This window comes from Bidens hawaiensis, unplaced genomic scaffold (assembly GCF_021521415.1).
Source record: "Bidens hawaiensis isolate Kalapana, Puna unplaced genomic scaffold, B.hawaiensis_p1.1 tig00012550_1, whole genome shotgun sequence".
Lineage (NCBI taxonomy): Eukaryota > Viridiplantae > Streptophyta > Magnoliopsida > Asterales > Asteraceae > Bidens > Bidens hawaiensis.
In genome coordinates, this window is record NW_027492026.1 from 439,254 (window position 1) to 464,369 (window position 25,116).

General features: G+C 35.9%; 2 protein-coding genes and 1 long non-coding RNA gene across 4 annotated transcripts; all 3 read left to right on the forward strand.

Moving 5' to 3' along the window:
- Positions 1–311: 311 nt before the first annotated feature.
- On the forward strand, positions 312–1,138 carry LOC143541314 (uncharacterized). 2 transcript variants are annotated; one of them, XR_013136740.1, is made up of 4 exons: positions 312–407; positions 548–638; positions 777–934; positions 1,023–1,138. It is a non-coding gene; the product is annotated as an uncharacterized LOC143541314 (long non-coding RNA). The 2 variants fall into 2 exon arrangements; XR_013136739.1 differs by lacking the exon at positions 312–407 and having other exon boundaries at positions 531–638.
- A 4,534-nt stretch (positions 1,139–5,672) lies between these two features.
- Positions 5,673–12,066, forward strand: LOC143541329 (uncharacterized). Its single transcript, XM_077034178.1, has 5 exons — positions 5,673–6,073; positions 6,188–6,477; positions 7,501–8,675; positions 9,040–10,449; positions 11,953–12,066. Exons 1-5 carry the CDS (start codon positions 5,673–5,675, stop codon positions 12,064–12,066), a joined length of 3,390 nt encoding a protein of 1,129 aa, XP_076890293.1.
- Positions 12,067–14,405: 2,339 nt separating this feature from the next.
- Positions 14,406–20,426, forward strand: LOC143541330 (uncharacterized). Its single transcript, XM_077034179.1, has 8 exons — positions 14,406–14,951; positions 15,089–15,373; positions 15,581–15,841; positions 15,930–16,415; positions 16,528–16,665; positions 17,468–17,684; positions 18,450–18,755; positions 20,013–20,426. Exons 1-8 carry the CDS (start codon positions 14,406–14,408, stop codon positions 20,120–20,122), a joined length of 2,349 nt encoding a protein of 782 aa, XP_076890294.1. The 3' UTR covers positions 20,123–20,426.
- The last annotated feature ends 4,690 nt before the right edge of the window (positions 20,427–25,116 follow it).

A 25,116-nucleotide genomic window follows, 5' to 3' on the forward strand; every position in this document is an offset into this window, starting at 1 on the left:
AAAATTACCGTCCATCTTGAAGATTTGAAGTTAGTTTCCTTTTTTTTTAAAAAAATTTTCTTATTTATTTAAATAACTTTATTTATTTATATGTTATAATCTAAATGATGTGCAGCGCTAATGAAATCAATGTCACATTCTTTGGGGATTATGCTAATCAGATGAAAGATTATATTTTAACTAATCCAGACAAAACAAATGTTGTCATTATCTTGCAATTTGGTAGATTCAAATTCTGGCAAGGTATGCTGTTTATTAATATCATTTCATTTCATTTAATTTCGTTATTTTTTTTCTAACGTAAATAGTTTAACGTTTGTAGATAAACCATGGGCTTCAAACAACTATGTTTATTCCAAACTTTTCATCGATGAAAACATTGAAGATATAATTTCATTTAAGCAAAGGTTTGTTCGTATATAAATTTAATATTTTTAATACATATTATATTTTAAGTTTATGCTTAGTACTAAATCTGTCTAATTGTTCTTTATAATATGTTTAGGCTTAATCACAAAACAAATGGACAAAAAGCTTCAAGTCAGAGGTCGATTTCCTCATCTGTCAATTGCTCTATTCAAGATGATTTCCTTATCAAGACTGAATTCAATAACATTGCAAAAGTCCACGTTAAAACGGTTTAGTATTATTTTTATTATGTCTATTATTATTATTAATATTATTATTATGTCTATTATTATTATTATTATTATTACTTTTAAAAAAACAATACATAATGCTGCATAACTACAATATTATTTTTTTTATTATTACAGGTTAGATCACTTGTCATTCTTGGTACCATTAAGTATGTACCACCAACTCAACAATGGTACTGCTTATCGTGCAACACATGTCCAAAAGGGGTTAAAAAGGGCGATACAAAATGCAGCAATGATAGATGCAAAGATAAAGATTTCTCTCCAATCAATAGGTATCATCATTCGCAAACATTTATTATACCCATTAGTCTTGATCATTAATAAACATCAAGATTTTGACATTACATTTTAATTTTGAAGGTTTAGAATACTTATACGAGTACAAGATCCTACTGGCATCATTGATTTGACATTATGGGATAAGGAAGCAGTTAAAATTTTGAAAGTTACTGCTGATGATTTGATAGACAGATTTATAAAGGTATAATTAAAATAACCAAAACACTCATTCTTCAAAAAATAAGTGTGTTATCTTTTTACTTATTAATTGTTTTTGTTGAAGGGTGTTGAATCGAAACCATTTCCTGGTGTTTTGAACACTTTATTGGGGAAGAAGTACGCTTTCAAGATTGATATCAAGAAAGACAAGATAAGTGTTTTGGTATAGCCAAATATACTGATCATCATCATCATCATCGTACTCAGTATATCCCACCAATAGCAATGCTATGGTAGGGTCTGAGGAGGGTAAGATGTAGACAGCCTTACCTCTATCCCATAGGGATAGAGAGGCTGCTTCCGGTGAGACCCCCGGCTCGATAGTAGTTTTGAATCAAGCCTTGGACATAAGACACATAACACTCAATCATCGGGACACCGGCTGATTGGTGCATGTGCCCTTGTCTTTCGGCTATCAACGCCACCACATGATACCTGATTAACCTTCCGCCACTTTTAACGTTATTTTCACGTGATTAGTAAAATAACGTCAAAATTAGTGCAATTTCATTCTTATGATGATGAGAATATAATTTCCGCTCTAGAGAATAAGTTCAACCTAGACCAGGTAAATTTCATTCTTATGTCAATAATTTAATTTAATATTTCTAATTAAATAACCAGTTATTTTTTTCTAAACAGAATGACTTGTCAGACCCCATGCAACTGACGACAGGAGATACCATTTCTCAAGATACCGTTAATATGAAGGTCCCCTTTCAATGTTTGGACATATTATTTGAATATTTATTCCTTAAGAATTTTCATTAACAACTTCCCTGAACTATTTTCTTATCTAAGGACTCTCTATCGGTCACCGGTGATAATACAACACCCGTGTCAGGTGGCAACAATGCTGTTGTGCCCTCAAGTAATCTAAAGCGTAATTTGGTTGATGTGTATGACAATGATGAGGTGGAACCAAGCAATTCAGGAACAAAACTACTACCAAAGTCTTTGAAAGGCGATAAAGATTTGGTAAGCTTGGAATTCCATTGATTCCAAAAATTGAAAAATAACTGGTGGGTTATGCTGTTAAGATAGTTATGTTGCTTTGGATGTTTGGTATGATGGTTTTTGTATGACAATTATCATTTCGTTTTTGATTTTGGATGTTTGGTATGATGGTTTTTAAGACAATTACAATTTGGTTTTTGGATGTTTGTCGATTTCCTGTTTTTTAAATTTCGTATGATTATAGTTTATGCATCTAAAGATGCTTTTTCTTTTGCCACTTGGTCTGTTATACTTGTGATAAACATGTTTTGACTATATTTTGCTGTTAAGTCTTCCTTTCATACCATTTAACTATCTGCATCCGGAAACATGTTTAACCTATGTCACCCATGAAACAATTTAACTATCTGTAACGGTGCAAATGATTTTTTTTATTTTTCTTTTCTGTTTTCTTAATGACAGTTTAAAAAATCTTAAGTAGTATCAGTTTTATTTGATGTTTTGTCCTTCTAGGCTGCTCTTTTAACTTTAGTTTCAACTAAGTTTTTATGTTGTTTATTAATTTTCTTTTCTGTTTTCTTAATGATAGTTTAAAGAATCTTAAGTAGTTTCAGTTGTATTTGATGTTTTGTCCTTCTAGGCTGCTCTATTAATTTTAGATTCAACTTAGGTTTTCTTTTTTTTTTTTTTTTTAACTACGAATTCAACCCTTCTGCACTATTCCTATGCTGTTGTTTCCAGCTTCCAACGTTTAAATTCGGTGAATTAACATATGTTATTACTGATTCTCATTTGTTGATTGTTGCAATAGATGTAATATTGATATATGCAAGGGTAATTTAGCAAACTGTTGGTATATCCGCTTTTATAATTTTTCATAGCAAGGCCATTTTGGTCATTGGGCTCTATGATAAAATTTTGTTTTGAGAAGACAAACTTTAAGGATAAGAGTATTTAGTTGGATTCAGAAGTGGATGAATTTTATCTTAATACCAGCATTTTGGTTAATCATGATTTTCAGATCATGTTGACTTTTTGCTGGTCAAACATGACATTGTTTCCATTCAAAAGATTTGGATTTATTCTGACAATAATTGAAGAATCTAGCGGATCAGTTGTATTGTTGATTGTTACAATAGATGTAATATTGATATATACAAGGGTAATTTAGTCATTTGGTACACAAGTCAAAGTTTAAGTATAAATTGAAGTTAACAAAAGAATCTGCAAAATGTTATGACTAAACAATATGGAAAGTATGTTATTCGGACGAAGATGGTCATTTTTTTACCATAAAGGCTATGTTTAATTTCTTACAGTCAAAATTGAGCTGAGATATATGAGTTGGTCCCGTCTTATTCGATTATTAAACTGAGTTTGGTACTAGGTCTATTTTTTTCGGGATGAACAGTGATATACCAAATGACTGGTCTAGGGCGGAGTAAACTGTGATGGGCTTAGAAGCCTGCAACATAATATCAGCAATTAAAAATGTATTAATATATTGCCATAATAAATAAATTTTATATGAAAACATAATATTAATATCATTAAGAACCTTTTGCTTGTCCTGCAACATAAATACTTATATATGTTATGTATTATTTATTATTCATTAAAAGACTGCGTCATCATTAAGAAATGTTGGACTATGAACCATAAAAACTTATATATATTATGCAAGTTTATTATTCATTGTTTTATTCGTAAACTTTTAATTTAATTTTTTTTGTACCCGGTTCGTACCCGTACCCAACCCGCAGGTACGACACGGTATTGGGTTTCTCCCTAGACCTGTACCCGGACCTGACCAGACTATGACCCGCCGGAATCGGTTCCACCTTTACCTGTTCAAAACCCGACCCGAAACTACCCGAAACCCGCAAAAAATCCTATCGAATACCTAACTATACGCGGACACAATTCGTACCCGATTGGTTTTGTCTTTTGTTGACTAAACCTGAACTGGTTCCTAACCGCTTCCGATTCCTGAAAATGCCATTTTTTACACCTCTACAGTACACCAAACCGGCCTATTTTAAAAAATTAAAATATATGTTTGAACAAGTTATATAATTAAGATAGGTTAAATCTTATCATTTACAATTATGATAAACATTAAAAAATTCAGAATTTACATAATACAATAAACAATCGTATCAAAGTTTGTTACATCAACATAAGGAACAATTTATGCTTCCTATATGTTTTTCAAAAAATATAAATAAAACAAAAAGAAATAATGCCTTCACAATATACGCTATGTTTTTCAAATTTTGAGTAACCCGCTGATCATAATTTAAACGCTAATAATTTTCTCTTTGATGGCTTTTAGAAACAAATCTTATATCAAAAGTGTTTGCAGCCAATTAAATGATCGGTTGTGTTGAATTACCATATTTTGTTTGCTGGATATTCTAATTGACTCCTTTTAAGGTGTTGGTATTCATTGTATTAATTGCTATTCTGCGTGCAAGAGGTTTCTCAATCAGGTTTGATTATGTTTCTTTTCAATTATGTTGCATAACATTTACTTGCTAAATACATATTTAAATCATTTATATATGTTCTGAATACAACATTGTTTACATGTTTTCCTTTTAGATATCAATGGACATAAGTTATTGTAAAGAAATGCGAAAAAGAAGAAAATTTCTTAACGATAAAAAATAGAACAGGGTCACTACACCAGAAAATGCTTCTCATTCAACTTTGCATACAACACAACAACAATTAGCTGTAAGTTTTTAATAACTAATGAGAGTTTAGAATTCTATTTCTTTTACTTTGAAAGTATTGCCTTACAATATTCATTGACTTTCATAGTATTGCCTTATAATATATAATAGCAACAATGCTATATACTTATGTTTATATTTCAGATGATCGAGAAAATCAATGCAGTTTAATATTATCAAATTCAAAGATGCATGTTCAGTTTCATAAAGAAAATGCCAACTCACGTGAATGTTTAACACAACTTCAAAAAAATTGCACTTCAGCTCATCCCATTATAAAAATTTCAAGTCCACTAAGTAACATCACCAATGGTAAGATTCTATTAATTTCTTAAATATTTTACATAATTAAACAAATTTTGACTGATTGACATATTTCACTTTTCTTATTAGATTCCTAATTCAGCTAATATTATTTGTAGTTACTCACAATAACAACATTACACCACCAATCGCAACAGCAAGAATACCAATAGCTTCATTGTTTTCTAATGTCGAGACATCATCGAGTACATCCGTATTCACTACAAACTGCTCTTTTACGAAAATACCTACTGGAAAACGAAAGCTAACAAGGAATACAATAAGCACAACCGACATACCTAGCTTTGATTTGACAGAAGAAGAGTTTGTTGATCAAGAATTTGTTAATATTTTCAAAGGAATCTCAAAAGGTTTTATATGAATTCAAATACCCAATCTATTTCATTATATTCAAGTCATCCCTTAATACTAATTGTATAAAAATATTATATATAACATTTTTATGATTTAAACAGATTACTTGGATCATGGTGATCAAAATGTTATTTGTGAGATGTGTCATGCAAAACTGTGGAAAGACGAAGCCAGAAGGGGACGTAGACCAAGTGGTAACAATGTTTTTTTCATTTGTTGTTCCTACGGGAAGGTTCAACTTCCAAAATTAAAGAAACCACCACCGGATTATATTAGTCTTTTTAGTGAATCTGATGCTAAGAGCAAATTCTTCTTGAAGAATATTCGTCGCTACAATTCAATGTTCTCCTTTACATCTATGGGTGGTAAAATTGACAAGTCAATTAATAAAGGTAACGCTCCATTTATTTTCAGACTGAGCGGTCAAAATTATCATAGCATTGGAAGTCTTCTACCAGCAACCGGTTCCAAACCAAAGTTTGCTCAACTATACATATATGATACGGATAATGAAGTCTCTAATCGACAAAGCATTTTTGAGTATGTATTCGAACAACACTTTCATTTATTTATCAAAATTTATAATACATTATCAGTTTTCACAATTTGATATTACATATCATGTTTAATCATTATTATTCTTAATTGTTACAGTCAATCCGCTAATGACAACTCATCAACTTCAAATGTGCTTGATGTTCAAATTATAAATCAATTAAAGCACATGCTAGATACGCATAATGAGTTGGTTAAATGTTATCGAATGGTAAGAGATTGTTTTTCTGAAAATCCAACTGTTGACTTGAAGCTACGACTTATTGGTAAAAGGGAAAACGATGCAAGGACTTATAACTTACCAAGTGCTTCAGAAGTTGCTGCTTTGATTGTTGGAGACATTGGTGATTGTATAGATAATCGTGACATAATTGTACAAACTCAAGAAGGTTATCTACAAACGATGAGCGAACTTCATCCTTCATACCTTGGGCTTCAATATCCATTGATACATATATATGGCGAAGATAATTATACAGTTAACATTCTTCACCGGGGTGTTGATGAAGATTCTGATGCAAAGCGGAAAACAACAACGATGAGAAAATATTTTGCTTACCGAATTCAAGATAGGGATAATGAATTTTCTACTGCTCTAAATTGAAGGAGGTTGTTTCAACAACAATTAGTTGATGGTTATACAATGATCGAAAGTGAGCGGCTCTATTACATTTGAAGAGAGCAGAAGTTTCTAAGATGTGAGACATTTGAGAAACTAAGAAATATTAAAAACAAAGGAAATAAAGATGTTTCAAATGTTGGAAAACGTGTTATATTACCATCATCTTTTACTGGTGGTAGTCGATACATGACGCAGAACTATTTAGACGTAATGTCTCTCTGTAAGTGGTTTGGATACCCTGATTTTTTCATAACTTTTACATGTAATCCAAATTGGCCAGAAGTGAAAAGGTTTCTTAAAGACGCTGAAGTCCGAAGACAAGCCTGATATATTATGTAGATTGTTTAAAATCAAGTTAGATGCACTGATTAAAGACTTGAAAGAAAAGGAATTGCTCGGAAAAGTTCAAGCAGCTCCGTTATATTTTTTATTACAATATTTTCATTGTCACACACACACACACACACAGATATATATATATATGTGTGTGTGTGTGTGTATGTGTGTGTGTGTGTGTGTGTGTCAGGCCAACCCAATAGTATTACTAGCTAATAACCCTTAAAATGTTTATTGTTACCGGTCTTCAAACCCAAATAAATCAGTACATTTTAATCTTTTATACCCATTAGATTAATAAAAGATAAGGCCCCAAATTTTCCTATCGCTTTAGGCCCCCAAAATTGTTGGACCTGCCTTGGTGTGTGTGCACGTGCGCGTGTGTTAATGTTATATTATATTTATATATTTATTTAACAATAAACATACTTATTTTCTCCTAATTTATATGTAGTTTATACGGTGGAGTTTCAAAAAAGAGGGTTGCCTCATGTGCATATATGCTTATTTATGCATCCAGATAATAAGTTTCCGACAGTTGAACATATTGACCCACTTATTTGTGCTGAGATTCCGGAAAAAAATGAAGACCCTGAATTGTATACACTTGTAAGCGATTTTATGATCCATGGTCCATGTGGTGCTGATAATATGAAATGTTCCAGTATGGTCAATAAAAGGTGCTCAAAAAAGTTTCCAAAGAAGTTTCGTAATGAAACTTGTGTTGATACAAAGGGTTTTCCACAATACAGAAGAAGAGATTCTGGAAATTTTGTTGCCAAGTCTGATGTAAAGTTGGATAACCGAAGTGTTGTTCCTTACAACCAAAAGCTTTTAAGAAAATATCAGGGACATATTAATGTGGAATGGTGCAATCAGAGTGGATCAATTAAGTATTTGTTTAAATATATTAACAAGGGTCCGGACCAAACAACAGTTACCGATGTAAAAAATAGTAGCGAAGATGATCAAGATGAAGGAGTGGATGAAATAAAAGAGTACTATGATTGTAGATATCTTTCAGCATGTGAAGCGGCATGGAGGATTTTTTCATATGATATTCATTACAGATACCCTCCCGTTATGAGACTCCCTTTCCATCTTCCTGATAAGCAACAAGTTTTTTATGGTCCAGATGTTGATGTTGAAGATGTCCTTGATAAAGATATTGTGGCTTCCACAATGTTCACATCTTGGATGGAGTGTAATCAAATTTATGATGAGGCAAAAGAACTTAATTATATTGAATTTCTTTCAAAATTTGTATGGAAGAAAGAAGGCAAATGTTGGGAACGAAGAAAACTTGGGTTTTCAATTGGCAGAATTCATTCAGTGTCTCCAGCACTCGGTGAAGCATATTTTCTAAGAATTCTACTAAACAAAGTCAAAGGTCCAACCTCATTTGAGGACATCCGCACGGTAAATGGCATGGTATTCCCTACGTTTAGAGATGCTTGCTATGAACATGGCCTATTAGATGATGACATGGAGTATATTGAAGCAATTAAAGAAGCAAGTAATTCCGGTTCCGGTGGTTATCTAAGAAATTTGTTTGCCACGATGTTAACGTCTCACTGTCTATCCAGACCCGATTTTGTTTGGGAAAAAGTTGGGAAATTTTGTCTAATGGTATTCTTTACAATCAGCAACGTGCTTTAAAGTCTACAGGTTAGTTAGTTTGTTAAACAAAATAATTTATTTGCATTTTTATATAATAGAATTTATAGATATATTTAATACTAAAGATAGAAATTTGTGGTTTTCTTCTACAGATTTATCACTTACTGAAGAACAAATAAAGAACTTGACATTGTATGAGATTGAAAAGTTATTACTACGAAATGCTTCAACGCTACGAAACTTTGAAACCATGCCTTTCCCTGATGACATTCCGTATCTACATCTAACAATCTTTTGATCAATGAAGAGCTTAATTATGAATCGCAAGATCTTTAAAACGAGTATGATAATCTTTTTGTTTCATTGACTGAAGAACAAAGATGTATTTTTTCTTGAAATCACGAAAGCAGTTGAGATAAATAAAGGAGGTGTTTTTTTTGTTTATGGTTATGGTGGAACTGGTAAAACATTTCTATGGATGATCTTATCTGCAAGCATAAGATCCAAAGGTCAGATTGTGTTAAATGTTGCTTCTAGCGGAATTGCATCTTTGTTATTGACACGAGGTAGAACGGCACACTCCAGATTTCATATTCCGATAAACCTGAACGAAGACTCCAATTGTACTATAAAGCCAGGCATCGATGATGCCCAACTTGTAAGTGAAGCCAAATTAATAATATGGGATGAGGCACCAATGATTCATAAACATGCATTTGAAGCACTAGATAGGACTTTGAAAGACGTACTGAATTATGATACATTGGCGTTTGGTGGAAAAGTAATTGTTTTTGGAGGTGATTTCAGGCAAATTTTACCAATTGTTCAAAACGGAAGTAGACAAGACATAGTTAATTCTTCCTTAAGTTCGTCTTACTTATGGTCAGAATGCAAAGTTTTAAGACTAACAAAAAATATGAGGTTGAATGTAGTTGGTGATTCCACTAATATGGAACAAACCAAGTTGTTTGCTCAATGGCTACTGGATTTAGGTGAAGGAAAAGTTGGTGGAACCAATGATGGGGAAGCAATTATTGAAATACCTGATGATCTTCTCATTAATGATTCATTGGATCCTGTTTCTGAACTAATTAACTTTGTTTACCCTTCTATTCTATCAAACTATATGCAACCAAATTTCTTTGAAGAGAGAGCACTACTTGCACCTACTAATGAAGTTGTTCAAGAGATCAATGATCGGTTGCTATCAATGTTTCTAGGTGATGAAAAGGAATATTTAAGTTTAGATAGTATATGCCAGGAGGAGTATCTTAATGAAAATTTTGATGAATCATTGTACTCAAAAGATATTCTAAACGGCCTAAAAATATCTGGTTTGCCGAATCATAAATTGGTGTTAAAGGTTGGGGTTTCGGTTATGCTTTTAAGAAATCTTGATCAGAAAGGTGGGTTATGCAATGGAACTACACTTCAAGTAACGTCACTAGGAAATCGTGTTATAAAAGCTCAAATTATATCTGGAACTAACATTGGGGAGCCAGTTTTTATACACAGGACGTCACTCACACCTACTGACAAAAAAATTCCTTTTAAGTTTCAACAAAGACAACTTTCACTGGCCGTATATTTTGCAATGACTATAAATAAGAGTCAAGGACAGTCACTATCCAGAGTGGGTTTGTTTTTGAAGGAGCCAGTTTTTTCACATGGGCAGCTATACGTAGCATTATCTCGAGTGAAAAGTAGAGATGGACTTAAACTATTAATCTTTGACAAGGACGGTAATGTTACCAATACAACTAAAAATGTGGTATACAAGGAGGTATTTAGAGAGTTGTGAATACAGTTAAAATTGCTTTTGCTTAATGTAATTTGATTCCTGTATTAACTATGGTTTGCAATTTATTTTATGAAACACTGCGGTTGTTATAATGGTATCATATTTAAGCTTACACATTTAAATATTGTGTATATAGCGTGGGCGTTAAAATTGCCTTCATGTGCCCGTTAACGTGGGCGTTTTGGTCCAAGAGGTGTTGACCTAGAACACCTCTTGGTAATATAATATGATTTTCTTCGCTTCATTTTGTTTTTTAGGATCACCAGCAGTAGTAAGATGTCACAGCAAAAATTCCCCTTTCTACCAGGTAGGTAATATTTCAGAACATGCTTCTATCAACATTAATTTTAAACAAATTACTCAATGTTATCATTACCTATGATGCGTTTTATATTGTAAAGTAGGTTGCCATATTAAGATTGCTTTCTGTCTTAGCTTGAAATGGTTTCTATGTATATTTTAGTGATTTTTTAAACTCAACAGGGAGGTGGTCTTAAAAGCATTCACATTGTCTTTTTTACGTTCCAATTCTAATAGTTGAACGAGCAACAAGATATAAAATACATTTTGTGAAAACTAATGATCTGTACTTTTTTTTATTAAGGCTCTTGGTGTTTATTAACCGGTAATTCCCGCAATCCCTGACCTTCATCAAAGATGGACCACCTGAGTACATTCATTTGGATAATGGTAACACACTAAGGGAGGTGCTTAACACGAAATTGAAAGAATTCATTTTAAAAACAACAGGTTTTTCATCCATACAGTCCGGTAAGGTTTTAATCGGTTCATGTTCATTTGTATATATTTTAACTTTGATTTCGCTGTTTATTTTTCATATACAGGTTATTGTTGTGTAGTTATGGCTTCCATTTTACTTTAACATTTAAAGAGTCATTGGTGCTACAGGTTGTGGGTATGAAGATAAAACAAACTGGGGAAGTGAGGTTAGTTTTGGTTTCCATTTTTTAACATTTTGGATAGGTTTAAATTTTATACAGTATTGTTAATTAGATCCAAACAATAGAAAAAAAAGTCAAATCTATAGTTTCAACCAAGACAAAATATTGCATGTTGCACCACTTTAATGCCTCGACCAAATTATTAAACCTTTAATGGTTATTTATAGGATACATGCTTTTGCGGTTAATTTGTTTGATGTATGCTGTTTTAATTTAGATTTTATCATATGATTTGATGTTTTTTATGTGTTTGCATTTTGCGGGATAGAAAATGACAGAAACACTTACTCATGCTTAGTATACCAGCGAGCTTTAATAATTTATAATCTGTTAATTGCTTAGAATTAACAATTTCCTTTACTGTTTTTTATCCAAGTATTCTATATCATTCACCAGTGATAATATAACACCGGTGTCATGCATTGAGACAACCACAAGGTGTGGTTAGATTCTATCAACTCCCAAACAACAGTTTTAAATGGGAGTACAACTTTAAACCTTTTTAATCTACTTTTGTTTGCAGTTGTTCAGCAAGTCAAACCATCTGTTTTGTGAAGTGCGCTATCCAAAGAGTAAGCCTAAATCGCAGCTGCTTACGGTTCAGATGACAAAGTGCCAAAAGCGTTTGGCTGCATAATTGGGCACTTTTTCAAGCACATGGCTGAAATCAGTTTTAATGCAATTTGGATGTCAAATTTAGAGATTTTCAATTTTAATTTTCATTACATAAAAAATTATATTGTGAATAGTAGCTCCTTTTGTATTCAGAAACTAAATCATAATAATGAGGTTTGAGCTCTAAAAGTCAAATTAATGCATCCCTTACATTTGATGATTCGAATGACCAAATTGGCTTGGGCTATTATGAATCAAAATGGCCCGGGCCTTAATTCTACATATACAAGTACTCGGGCTTTAAACATTAAAATGACCAGAATGCCCTTGCTGAATAATATTAAAAGGCCTAGGTTTAATTGCCAAATGTATGCATAAAATTGGAGTTCAGTTGCATATCGTAACAACTCACTTTTCAATTGCTAAATGAATATGGGAAAAAATGCTTATAAGTGCTTATAAGTGTTGGGGTCGCATTAAATAAGTATGTAAATGACAATTGCCTTGTAGCCTACACAGGTAACAAAGTGACTAATTAGTAAAATGTGTATCAATGAATCAAACCATAAAAAATTTTCTCAATTAAACTTTTCAACTCGCCCATTTTCTCAATTAGTAAAATCTCATTTTCTAAACTATTATTCAAATTTATTTTTTCTTACCCGTGTATTACACAGGTCACTAACCTAGTGCAGGTATAAAGCTGAGTCATCACCACGTGTAAGTGCCTAACTATCAAAGAAAGCGTACAATTGAAAACCAACAACGATAATAAGACAGGTGTGATGATGAATTAACCAGGTGTCTATCCCAGTGTACATCCCTTAAACCTTAAAAGAATGTTATAACATTGTGTACAACAGATTAAGCTTAGAGTACAACATCTCAATGCCAACTCCTCCCACTTTTGTTATTATATAAATCTCAATAAACATCACCAAAGCCATTAATTTCGGTGAGCAACAAAGCCATGGTATTCATTAAATCGAGCACACTATTCTTCATCTCAACTTTTAGCGATACTGGATCCATAGTTTGAGAAACCAGTTTGAACACATGGATAATGGCGTTGGGTGGTGGTGGTAGCAGGTGTGGTTGCAGGTAGGGGTGTTCAAAAAAATCCGAATCCGAATTATCCGGAAATTCGGATATCCGAAGTTTATTGTTCGGATTTGAATAGTGATTTTGAAAAATTTCGGATAGTTCTGATATCCGAACTATCTGAAATATTTTTTAATTATTATATAATAAATATTATTTATAAATTTCAGATAATTTTCGGATATTTCAGATAATTTTTCGGATATTTTTGATAATTTTCGGATATTTCGGATGCTTCAGATAATTTTTTGGATATCCAAAATATTTTTAAAAATAATTCTTTACATTTTTTGTAATAGTTATCTTTTTTCCAGATTTCCGAAAATCCGGTTCACTATCCAATCAGATATCCGAAATTTCGGATTCGGATAGGGAAATCTACTGCCCGAAAGATCCAAAATATCCGACTTTGAACACTCCTAGTTGCAGGTGGTTAGTGAAAATAATGGTGGGAGGTTAGTGGTGTGTTGGGTAATGTGTAGCGAACTTTTGTTTAAGAAGATAACCAGAGAAGAGATAGTCAATGGTGGTGGGCCCAATATTATCAATGCCATCGTTCACATCATCAAAAACTAACAAAGTTAGAACCCGTTAGAAAAAGACTCGATGGAGAAAAATAGGTTAAAAGTTGATACTATCGAAAATTATTTGTTAAGTTGGGCTTAGCACTGACCAATGAGTCAAAGTTAGAATTATTAAAATCCAATATTACTAAAAGAACATAAAATAAAAAAAACACCACTAAAATGATGATACAAAAAATAGCGACCAATAATAATAATAATAATAAATGTTATGATCAAATATAAATCATTCTTAACATGAAAACAGTGAGAACAAATTTGTTGTTATTATTAGGTTTGTTTTTATAAGTGTTTGCTGCTTTTTTTTGTTCGTATTTGCTGATTTGTGATTATAAGACGTTATAAGTATTTGCTGATTTACATTTTGTTGTTATTATTAGGTTTTTTTTTTCTGCTGTTATTATTTTGTTATTAATTTTGTTTCTTTTGTTGTTATTATTAGGGGTTTTTCTTTGTTATTATATAACATTATTTATATAGATTAGTATTGTAGATGAGTATTGTTTCTTACAGTCTTTTTTGCGGTTGATTTGTATTGTTTTCCACCTTCTCATTGGTTATGATTATTTTTTCCCAATAATAATAATAATAATAATAATAGCATGGGTGGATGCAATTGCGAAGTGTAACCCCAGGGAAAGGAAAGATCCGAAATCAGCAGATGTCGTCGCAAATTATGGCCGACGACGACGACGACTCTTTTGGTGAATTCACATTCGCCCCATCTAGTATCCCACCCACCGCCGTTAACTCCTCTCAGATTCCAACCGACGACGATTTCAGTTCTTTTCAAAATAACACAACCGCCGTCAAATCTCCACCGTCACAGCCACAGTGGCAGAAGATTAACGGAGCTTTGCCGCTATCATTATTCGGAGATGAGGAGGAAGAGGACACCGATCAGAAACCCATACTAATAGAACAACATGATGATGATGATGATGATAAACTACAATCGAAGAATTTTGTACCTAATAATAACACACATCTAGGGATCAATGACCTAATTGCGGATCTATACGGTCCCACACAACAGGCTGATAATGCCAATGAATTGGACTTCGGTGCCCTAAATCCAACCGTATCCACGATTTCGAAATCGAATTCGTTTACCTTCAATACAACAGTTGTTGAGAATCAAGGATCTGATGATGATGATGAAGGCGGTTGGGAATTCATTGATGCTTTTGCTACTACTAATAATAATCACAAGGATCATAAGGTATGTAATTTTGACTTCAATTTAGGCCTGCAAACCCAATTCCGAGCTTGTGAGCGGCTTGGCTCGTTTCATTCCCTGCTTTTGGTGTAGTTAAGTCTAGGTTCTAGAAGCTTACTTGAATCTGCTCTATGTTTTAGGAACATTCTGAGAAGAATGTGGCTTCACCGGTTCCACAAGGCGGCTCACATGAGCCTATTGATCTATTTGCAGCATCAAACAATGCCTTTTTTGTTGAATCTCGTGTAACCGACAACAGTGTGCCGAGTACAGACTTTCAAAACGGTTTTTTTGCAGACTTGGAACCGGATTCCAAAAGTAACATAAACGAGTCAAGTTCAAATCCAGTTGGTGAGAATGATGATCTTGATGATACATTTGGGGAATTTGAAACTGCATTTGTGGATCACTCATCAGTGAAGAAGGTAAATATCGCGTTTTTTGTACTTTCATCATCGCCGGGCTTGGAATAGTGTAACTAAACCCTAATACTGACTAGTAAATAACTATATATAACACAGTTATCACTTCAAAATATGTGGAACAATGTTCTACTTTGGGTTCAACACGCTATTGTACCCTTGATATACAAGTTTGACCAACTGTAAATTGCGGCTGATTTAAACATGCAGGAATTACCTGAAGAAAGGTTTGACCCATTGGGTTCGCATAACAAATCCCATGAATCAGTTGATCTATTTTCATTTTCTAACGAAGCTTTTAACGGGTCAAACATGGTGAACGACGGGTTTGACTTCAGTCAAAGTCAAACCCCAGTGGTTGAAAATGGTTTTGCATCAGATCCATTCTCTCAAACCGAGTTGAAGGAAAATAAAGATAAAAACTTTGGGATATTTGAGACAGCATTTCAAGAATCTGGTTCAAAGCCGGAGGTTAATTAAAGTTTTTTTTTCTTTTTTTGTTTCATACCATTATATGATTATGTTTGTATTTAGTTTGTTTTATTGTTGATTGTTGTAGGAATTTGAGGCAAGTAAAAAGAGTTTTAAAGAGCCGGTGCCACTTTCCATATTTGGCATTGAAGAGGATCTGGAAGTTGATAATTCGTTGAATCTTGATAATGAATTGTTTAAATCATCAACCGTTGGGAAGCATACACGAAATCTGAGCTCAAATTTGTCAATTAATGATATTTTATCAGATTTGTATAGCCAAGCACAGCCAATCAGTTCTCATGTAGGCGATGTAGCGGATGATAATTTTAATAATGATGATTATAATTATGACACTGATGATGATTTTATTGATGGTTCATGGGAATTCAAGGATGCTTCTTTTCAATCAGAAGCTAGAAACCAGAATTTGACTTTTGAAAAGAAAGTTAATAATTGCATGAATCTTTATTCCAACTTAAAAGATGACGTATGTGTTGTTGCAAGTAGACATCTTCAAAGTTTAAAGGTTGGTGAAGAACTGAAAGTGGCAGCCCTAGATAAAGAAATTCAGGTTTAAATTTCTTTCTGATTGCATTTTTCTGTTTTGAAGTTAGATTTTATATGAGTGAATTTGTTGATTGGCAATACTATATTATTATAATAATCTCGGCGTATTATTATAGGAGGCCTTGGAGAAGATTCAGCAAAAAGATGATGATTCAGAAAGAATGATTTCTCTTAATAAATATATTGAAAGTTTCCAAGAGCTGGACTTTCAAATACTGGATTCAGAATATGACATATCAAGAAGATTATTATTAGTATGTTCTTTGCTCTACAGTTTAGTGAATTCATTGTGGTAATTTATATTAGAACAAAAATACACTTTTCGTCCTTAAACTAAGGGAATAATAGAAATAATCCTTTATGTTTACATTTTGTCGTAGCTTACCGTTTACGTCATTTCCACTAACTGTCGTTAATTTTTACCGTTAAGTCCAGTCATGTGCAACTACATGAGGGCGTTTTTGTCTATTAGTCAACAAAATAAAAGGCTAAAATAAAGATTCACGCTCGTTAGTGCTAAATGATGAAACTGCCTCATGTGCGAGACACATGATAACTTTTTTCGTTAAGTCCTGTAATGTGCCTTGCTCATGAGGGCACTTTTTTCATTTTGCCTTAAACAGTCAACAAATTAAAAAATAAATCTGGTTAGTGCAAAATGATGAGAATGCTTTCATATGCAAGGCGTGTGATAATCTTTTTCTGCTAAGTTCAGTCATGTGCCTTGCCCACGAGGGTACTCTTGTCATTTTGACTTGACTATTGAACAAATAAAAAAACTTAGCTTAAGATTAACGCCTGTTAGCGCAAAATGACAAAAATGTTCTCATGTACAAGCCCCATGACTGGACTTAAACAGAAAAAAATTAACTCCTGTTACTCGAAAGAACGTAAACTATGACACAATGTAAACATAAAGGATAATTTATGTTATTTTCTTAGTTTAAGGACGAAAATGTGAGATTTGCTATATACTTAAAAGGACGAGAAGTTTAATTTGGTGTTTTTATTAATTGGGATGAAGGGATTACAATCTAACTTCCATCTTCTGATCAGGCAGAATCTGATTTGCCGACAGCTGTTGATCTCATCAACCACTTTACAACCGTACTAAAGATTCTAAAACTAGCTTCAAAGCGTGAAGCAGCTGATTATGTCTCCCAATGGTTTAAGGTGCTTTCAGTGTGTTCTCAAGAACTGAAACATGCCACCTGGATTTGGAAGCAATCATTAGAAAAGAATATTCATAATGAAATACTCTCTGAACAACAAGGTACTATGCAATAACGATAATAATAATAATGGTTATGTTACTTTATAAGTTTGATTTTCAAGATTAAATGCCTTTAACTTCTAAAATCTGATGCATTTGTTGCAAATATCTTGCTATTGGTAGGCTTGTAAGCGAACCGAACTGATACGAAAGGAGCATGCTCGTTTTTGTTGTTTTAACTTTAACCGAACAAACACATAGAACACGACAATAAATATGGACGAGGGATTCTTGTTCTTGTTCGTTTGTTAAGAAAATGAACATGTTCGTGTTCGTTTATGTTCGTCCATTGTTTGTATAATAAGCGGTTTACAAACGTAAACGAATGGACATAGATGAATGAACATAACTTAGCTAAAACCAATAAAGTAATGTGAAGAACAATGTGCTGGACCTAAAAAGTTATTAAAACTTGACTAGGCTGAAACAGGCCAAAAACTTTTAAATGAATATATTAACGAACGAACTTAAACAATCGTAAACTGCCAAACATAAACAAATTTAAATGAATGAACGTTAACATACGTGCACGAACATAAACGAAAGAACGAGACATGTGTTCATGTTCGTTTGTTTACTAAATAACGGACATAAATGAACTTACCGCGAACTGCTCATGGGCAGTTCACTGAACGTTCAGTTCGTTTACAGGCCTAATTGGCATCACTTGTTATTAGAGTTCAGTCTTAATGTAATATTATATAATGCTTAATGCTTCCATTTTTCAATAATTATCACATGTCTAATTGCCATTTTTTTTTTCAGGTAGACAGTTTGTCATTGCCATTGGGGAGATTTATAGAGTTGTAATGATTCTAGAAGCATCAGTTAAATTATACAAACCTTGGATTCTGCTAAGCGGTGCAGATTTAAAGGGAATTTATGGTCTTCTACAAGAATGTCATTCTCTTTGGTCAACTTCAGGGCTTGAAAGGTCAACCCCTGCTGATTATTTGTTACAGTCCATCAAGCATATTCAAAACCTCGATGAAATTGCAATTGCAAATCAAATTATTTCTCAAGATGAACCTCAATGTGGGTTATCACTTTTATCACCGACAATGGTGCCAGGTGTGCTTACTGTTAACATATTCTTCAATATTGTTATAATAAATGATCATATAAAATTGTTAATGTGGGACGCACATTTACCATTTTGACCTAAAACATATCTTTCTTTTTTTTTTCTCTTTTTTCTGGATTTAGCCAATGAGGCTTGTAAATGGAATGAACGAACGGGAACGAGGTATGCTCATCTTCGTTCGTTTAACTTTTATCCGGACAAATGGCTGAACAAGAAAGAATTAAACAAATGAGGTTTTCTTGTTCGTGTTTGCTCGTTAAGAAAATGGGTGTGTTCATGTTTGTTCATGTTCGTTTGTTAACGGTAACACTATTAACTAACGAACATGAATGAAGTGTGGGCATCAACTCACTCATTTTCTTAACGAACAAACGCGAACAACAAAATTTCATTCGTTTGACTGTTCCTGTTTGACAGTTTGTTCAACTAAAGTTAAACGAACGAATAAGAGCATGCGTCGTTTGTGGTCGCTGACCTTCACATACCATTTGTTTATAAACGAGCGGTTCACGGCTGTAAACGAACACAAAAAAACGAACACGGATGGATAAACATGAATGAGCGGACATCAATTAAAAGTATAAGTGAACTCAAATATGATGAACCTAAAAAATTAATAAAATAAGACTAAATTGTAAGATGTGGTATTTTAATTTCATAAAACTAGTCTAAAGTGTAGCAGGTCTAAATCTTTTAAATAGATATGCAAACAAATGTAACCGAATGAACTTACACAAAGAAAATAAATGAACATAAACAAACAACTATGAACGAGCATAAATGAATGAATGAGACATGTGTCCATGTTCGTGTGTTTAACTAAATGAACAAAAACATGAGTTTTTTTTACCAAAATGGGGGTTGAGGAAAAACTATTTACCAAAATGGGTGATTTGAAAAGTATTTACCAAAATTGTTTTTTTTTTAAGTCACCTCTTCTCACTCCTAATCTTATTGGTTAAAAATAATTTCTATTGAAGTTTTCTATTTAAAAACATCAAAAAATAAATTCAAAAAATAATAAAACTTATATTTTTTTTTCATCTCGTTTTCTTTATATGTATTCCAAAAACATAGACCAAAAATAGTGTTTTGAAAACTAATTTTAAAATTTATATTTTTGTTTATTTAACAAAACCGAGTTAAAACAAAAGCTTTATATCGGCTAAATACCATTTAATAGGGATAATACCAATAAACCTTATTTATTTTTAGTTCTAATCACCTTTATTGGCCTTATGCAGAAATGAAAATGGTTACATGGAATGAAGATAAATATTTTGTCACACTTGCAAATTTATGGGCAAATCTGATCAGCACTGATCCCCCAAAGTCATCTATCCTTGTTGGCTGACATACAAGAGTGCCCTTGTTTTTGACAGAAATTGCGTGTATGCCCTGTGCATTTTTTGCAGAAAGGTTTACTTAATCGGCATGCGATAGCCTTCTTCCAACATGATTAAGGTATGTAGAGGACGTTTGTTATATAAGGGTAATTTGGTAATTAGTGCAGTCATTGTTTGATAAGTTTGCAGCTTGTTGTGGACTACAGTTTATAGGAGCAGTTATTGAAACATTTATATAAAGTTTTTCTTTTTGTGATTTGTTTGGAAACATTTTTATTGAATAAGTTATGAAAGAAGGTAATAATTAGCTCATAAAAAAGACATGGCCAAAGTGTGATTCATGATGTTCTTTTTCATGTAAAAGGTTTTTAAACTCCGCCTTAAAACTTTATATGACCCTTGAATGCAGTGGCAAGATTGGCGCCCACCTTTGTTTTAGGCGGGGTGGTGTTCATGGTGCCATCCTGCCTATGTGGCGAGGATGGCGCCCTATAACACTCTACAAAAACACATGGTCTAAATGTAGTGGCAAAGAATTGATGATAAGAGCAGAGGAAAGTCACTTAGTGATCAAGGTGATGGTTAGGTATGCCGAGCCAATGAGTGCGCGATATGTTAAACCACCAATTCCATCTTGAAGTTTCAAACAAGCTAGTTCTCAACGTTCCCGCTATGCGGAGGTGTTATTTCCTTTTCCGCAAGCACGACCCATAAGATCCTTCTTGGCTTCAATTTCCTGCAAGTGCTAAGTATGTGAAGGGTTTCGCCTTGACACTGTACCCGCACTTGTCTTATGGTTTTTTACTTCCCAAGGTAAGGGGGTATATTCTCTCTTATTTTTGAGTCTTTTTGAATCTTTTTGAAATTCGAAGAGTTGGTGAAAGGATAAGAACAGTCCAAACTGTTGAAGGGACGTTAGCGTCTTCCGACGGTTTCTTCTGACAGTTTCAGGACATGCAGGAAGTTATGGCGACGTGACATTATATGGTCATTTCAGACGCTTTTTCAGGCGCGTGGGCGCGAGTTTTCGGGCGCGTGGGCGCGAATTTTACGGCACGCGTCCTTACGGCACGCGTCCTGTCGACAGCTGTTGCCAGCTTGCTTTTCACGTGTCATCTTCTCATTGCTCCTGCGCTTTCCTCTCTCCTCCGCATTAAATTCATCGCATTCATTGCGATGAGTATATAAAGGGAGGAGAGGATGCATCTCAACTCACACTTTCACTTCCTTCTTCTTCTAAGCGATTTCCGGCGAATACTCTTAACTTTTGTCGAGCATTCTCCTGAAATCGTTCTTCTTTCCATCCCCAACATGTCTTCCCTTCACGATCCAGAAGTCACCGCCGAAGAGTCCGACGTGTATATCGAGAACCCAACGTCCACTTCTGACAAGGACGATAAGAGTACTGCTGGCGAGTGCCAGTGTGCTCTTTCCGTCGACCTTTATCAGTACATCGTCAAGAAGTTCATGCTCGAGCCTTTCGAGCCTGAGTTTCCTGAGCCTCACCAGACGGTATACGATGCCCCCAAGAGCAAGATAGGGGTGTATGCTGCATTCTTCATCTATGGGAATCTCAGGTTCCCATTGACAAAGTTTGTGTACCGTGTTTTGGAGAAACACGATGTACACTTGACGGAGGTACACCCAATGGCGATCGCCAAGATCCGCCATTTTGAATGGGTGTGCCTCATTCTGGGTGTGGAGCCCCGCGTCGATCGCCTGATGACCTTCTACTTTTGGAGGTGCATCCAAGGCTAGTACACCTTGGTCACTCGGATCAAGGGTTTGAAGATCTGTGCTACCGAGCGCAGTCTTCGGTGTTGGAAGCGGGAGTTCTTCTATATCTCTGCCCGTGTCGTCCCTATTGCGATGACATTCAAGAACGGGAGAGCACTCCCCAACCTTCACGCCTCCAACTACCAGGAGGCGGAATGGTTTACCAAGATCTCCCGGATCCAGACTCCGGTTTACCGATTTGCGGAGTCTGGGATGGTGATGCTCGGTATGAGCCGGGTGTGGAAAGGTGCTGGGGCAGAGGCGCCACAGATTCCCATCGTCCTCGAATACGGTTTGAACTCTATCCCTTACGGTATGCTTCATATTATTTGCTAATTTAGGGTTTTTGTTCTAACAATTTCTTTCTTTTCATTTTCAGAGGGAAACAACTTGCAGTCGCTTTTGCAACCGCGTGAGAGCGGTGGTCCCGCTCGGCTGGGTACTCGTGCTCTTGATGAGAACGAGTTGCCCATCCTGGAGCAAACGGCGGATCGGTTTGTGGAGGTCTACCCGCCAGGCCACGAGATTCTGAGCGCCACGCGGCCAGGTAAGGGTTTCTTTAACCCCCGCCCTCTCCATGCTCAAACCTCTGCTGGAATTCCTCTAATTTTGTCATCTTCTGATGAGGAATCCGCAGATGGTCCTTTCTTCGTGAGGAAGAAGAAGGCTGCTGGCGCGAAGGGCAAGTCGAAGGTTGCCTCCACTGCCGATCAGGGGAACCGGTCTGACTCGGAGACCGAGAGCGAGGAGGCAGTGGGGAACCCTGGTGATGGTGAGACCACTGTTCCGGAGGTTGAGACATCTGTCACCTCCGGGCAGCCAAGTACGACGACGGTGACCGGCATGAAGAGGCCGGCTCCATCGGGTTCGTCCCCGCCTGTCAGAACCTTCAAGCTCAAGAAAACTCGTAAGTATAAATTATATTCAGCTTAACTGCATATCTTTCCGCCATCATACTTATATATCTTGTCTTCGTGCAGGCGTGGATGCAACCGCATTCCAGAGTGGAGCGGGAATGAGCATCTCTGGACCCATGACGGTAGGTTTGGTCAACCTACCCGAGGCGATGACCCAGGCGGCTGCGCCTGTTTGCAGCATTGGTTCAGTTGCTCATCCCGTTGAGGCAACTGTTCCAACTGTAACATCATCTCCGCCGGCTGTCAGTGCCATCTTCACGGAATCCTTCACTGAGCCGGCGGTGGTTTTTCCTGCGGGTTCTTCCGCAGCGACGGCCACGGTTGTGAGTTCACCTCCAGTGAGTTCACCTCCGTTGTTTCTACCGCAGGGGCCTCTACAATGCCTCCTCCGGCGCCGGTGACTACGGCCGGTCCCTCAGGTACGTTCAGGGTTGGGGCTTCTAGCCCATCTTTGCCTCCTTCCCATCTCCTTGACCTTTTGGATGGATATCCTTTGGGTTCAGGTGATGGGTTTGGTGCCTATCGACCTGTTGTCGACCCTACAGGTGCGTAGGGATATTTTGGCCTTATCCCTTTTATCATCTTTTTTTTTAACTGTTTTTTTTATTGCAGTTCGTGATTCCAACGAGGTGTACGCTCCTCGGTGGAGTATCCGTTGGGGAACGACCCTCCGGACTGCTGCGGATTGTGTCGAATGGGCACGCCACGCCGCCCCAAGTGGTGCGTTGGGGGAAGCCATGTCTAGCTACCAGGAGGGTAGGCTGACGAATGAGCTTCGGATTCTCCTTGCCCGGATGCAGCCGCGCGTCGAGTTGCTTTGTCGTGAAAACGACAAGTTAAAGACAGCGCGTAGCCAGGAAGTGGCTCAGGCGCGGGCTATCCGGGAGGAGAACAGGAGACTTGCCGCCATTGCTGCGGAGAAGGAAAAGGCCTTCAAGGCCCTCGAGGTTGAAGTTCAGGCCCGGCTCGAGGCCCGTTACAAGGCTACCCAAGCTGTTAACGAACAGCTTAGGTTGGCTAAGGAGACTGCACGGAACGCAACCGAAAGGGCCACCAAGGCTGAAGCTGTTGCTGTGCCTCTACGCACTGAAGTTGAAGAACTTAAGGCCAGATTAGAGAAGCTCCAGCAGGCTCATGATGCCTTGGCCATGGAAGACGCCAAGAAGCTCCAAGAGATCTTGGACCAGAGGGGCATGCTTGACCACACTGAGCGTAAGCTGAAGGGCGTTGAAGAGGCTGCAGCTAAAGATGTGTTGCTTGCCAACCTTACTAAAAACGAAGCCGAACGCGCCCGTGATGAAGCTCAAGCTGCCCTCCAGGAGGCTCTGGTCACCAAGGAGTGGCTTCTACGAGAAGCGTTGTCGCAGGTATTCGTAGTTCCGTAGTTTCTTCACGCTTTTCTTTATACTTAGAAAAGTTTTTAATATATATTTTTATTTTGTAGGTTGTGCATCGGGTTCTCACGAATACATCCTATGACGATGCTATGAGCGCAGCCCTCAACGCTTCTCATGAGGATGGGGAAAAGGCTGGGTTCCTGCTTGGTCTAGAGTTTGTTGAACAAGGCATCCCGCCTTCCAACTTCCCTCTTTATGACGTGGATACTGAAGCTGCTTATGACCAAGCAGTGAATCAGTATGCTGCCTTCCCGCATCCGGTGGTGGGGAAGGTAAACGAGATTGCTGCTGCTGATGATGGGCTAGCTATTCTCAAGGCTTTCCTTGAACCGCTACACTCAACTGATGGTGCGGGTTCAAGCGGGAGTGGTCCTGAAGCTTGATCCTTTAAATCCCTTCCCACTGTTAGAATAGATTTATATTTTTGTATGCGGGTATATGCCCAGCAATTCTTGTAATATTTGAATTTTGATGGAATATAAATTATTTGTTAATGCCTTGCCTTGTAAACCTTATATGTTTTGTTTCACGCATATTTTAGTTTAACTTAGCAATTTCTTGAGTACTTTGGATAAGTTAACCTTTCAACGTGGCAGATAATAGGTTAAAGTTTTGCTTCCTCTTTCGTGATTGTGCGGGTAAGACCGTCACTTTCACTTAGTAGGATGGCTAAACTTTACCTATATCTGACCTGCGTGAAGGTTTTCCTCATCTTTTCCTTAGAAATTTTTACCGTTTTTATGCTTATGCGGGTTTTGCCGCCTTTCACACGCAACGACTTACTTCTTTTCACACTTATTTATGCGGTGAATACCGGCATATCAGTGTGGAAAGTTCATAAGTATAAAGGTAAGGCTATCAACACAATGTGATAGAGAATCATTTCCATTAGAAGTGGCTCTAGGCCTTTTC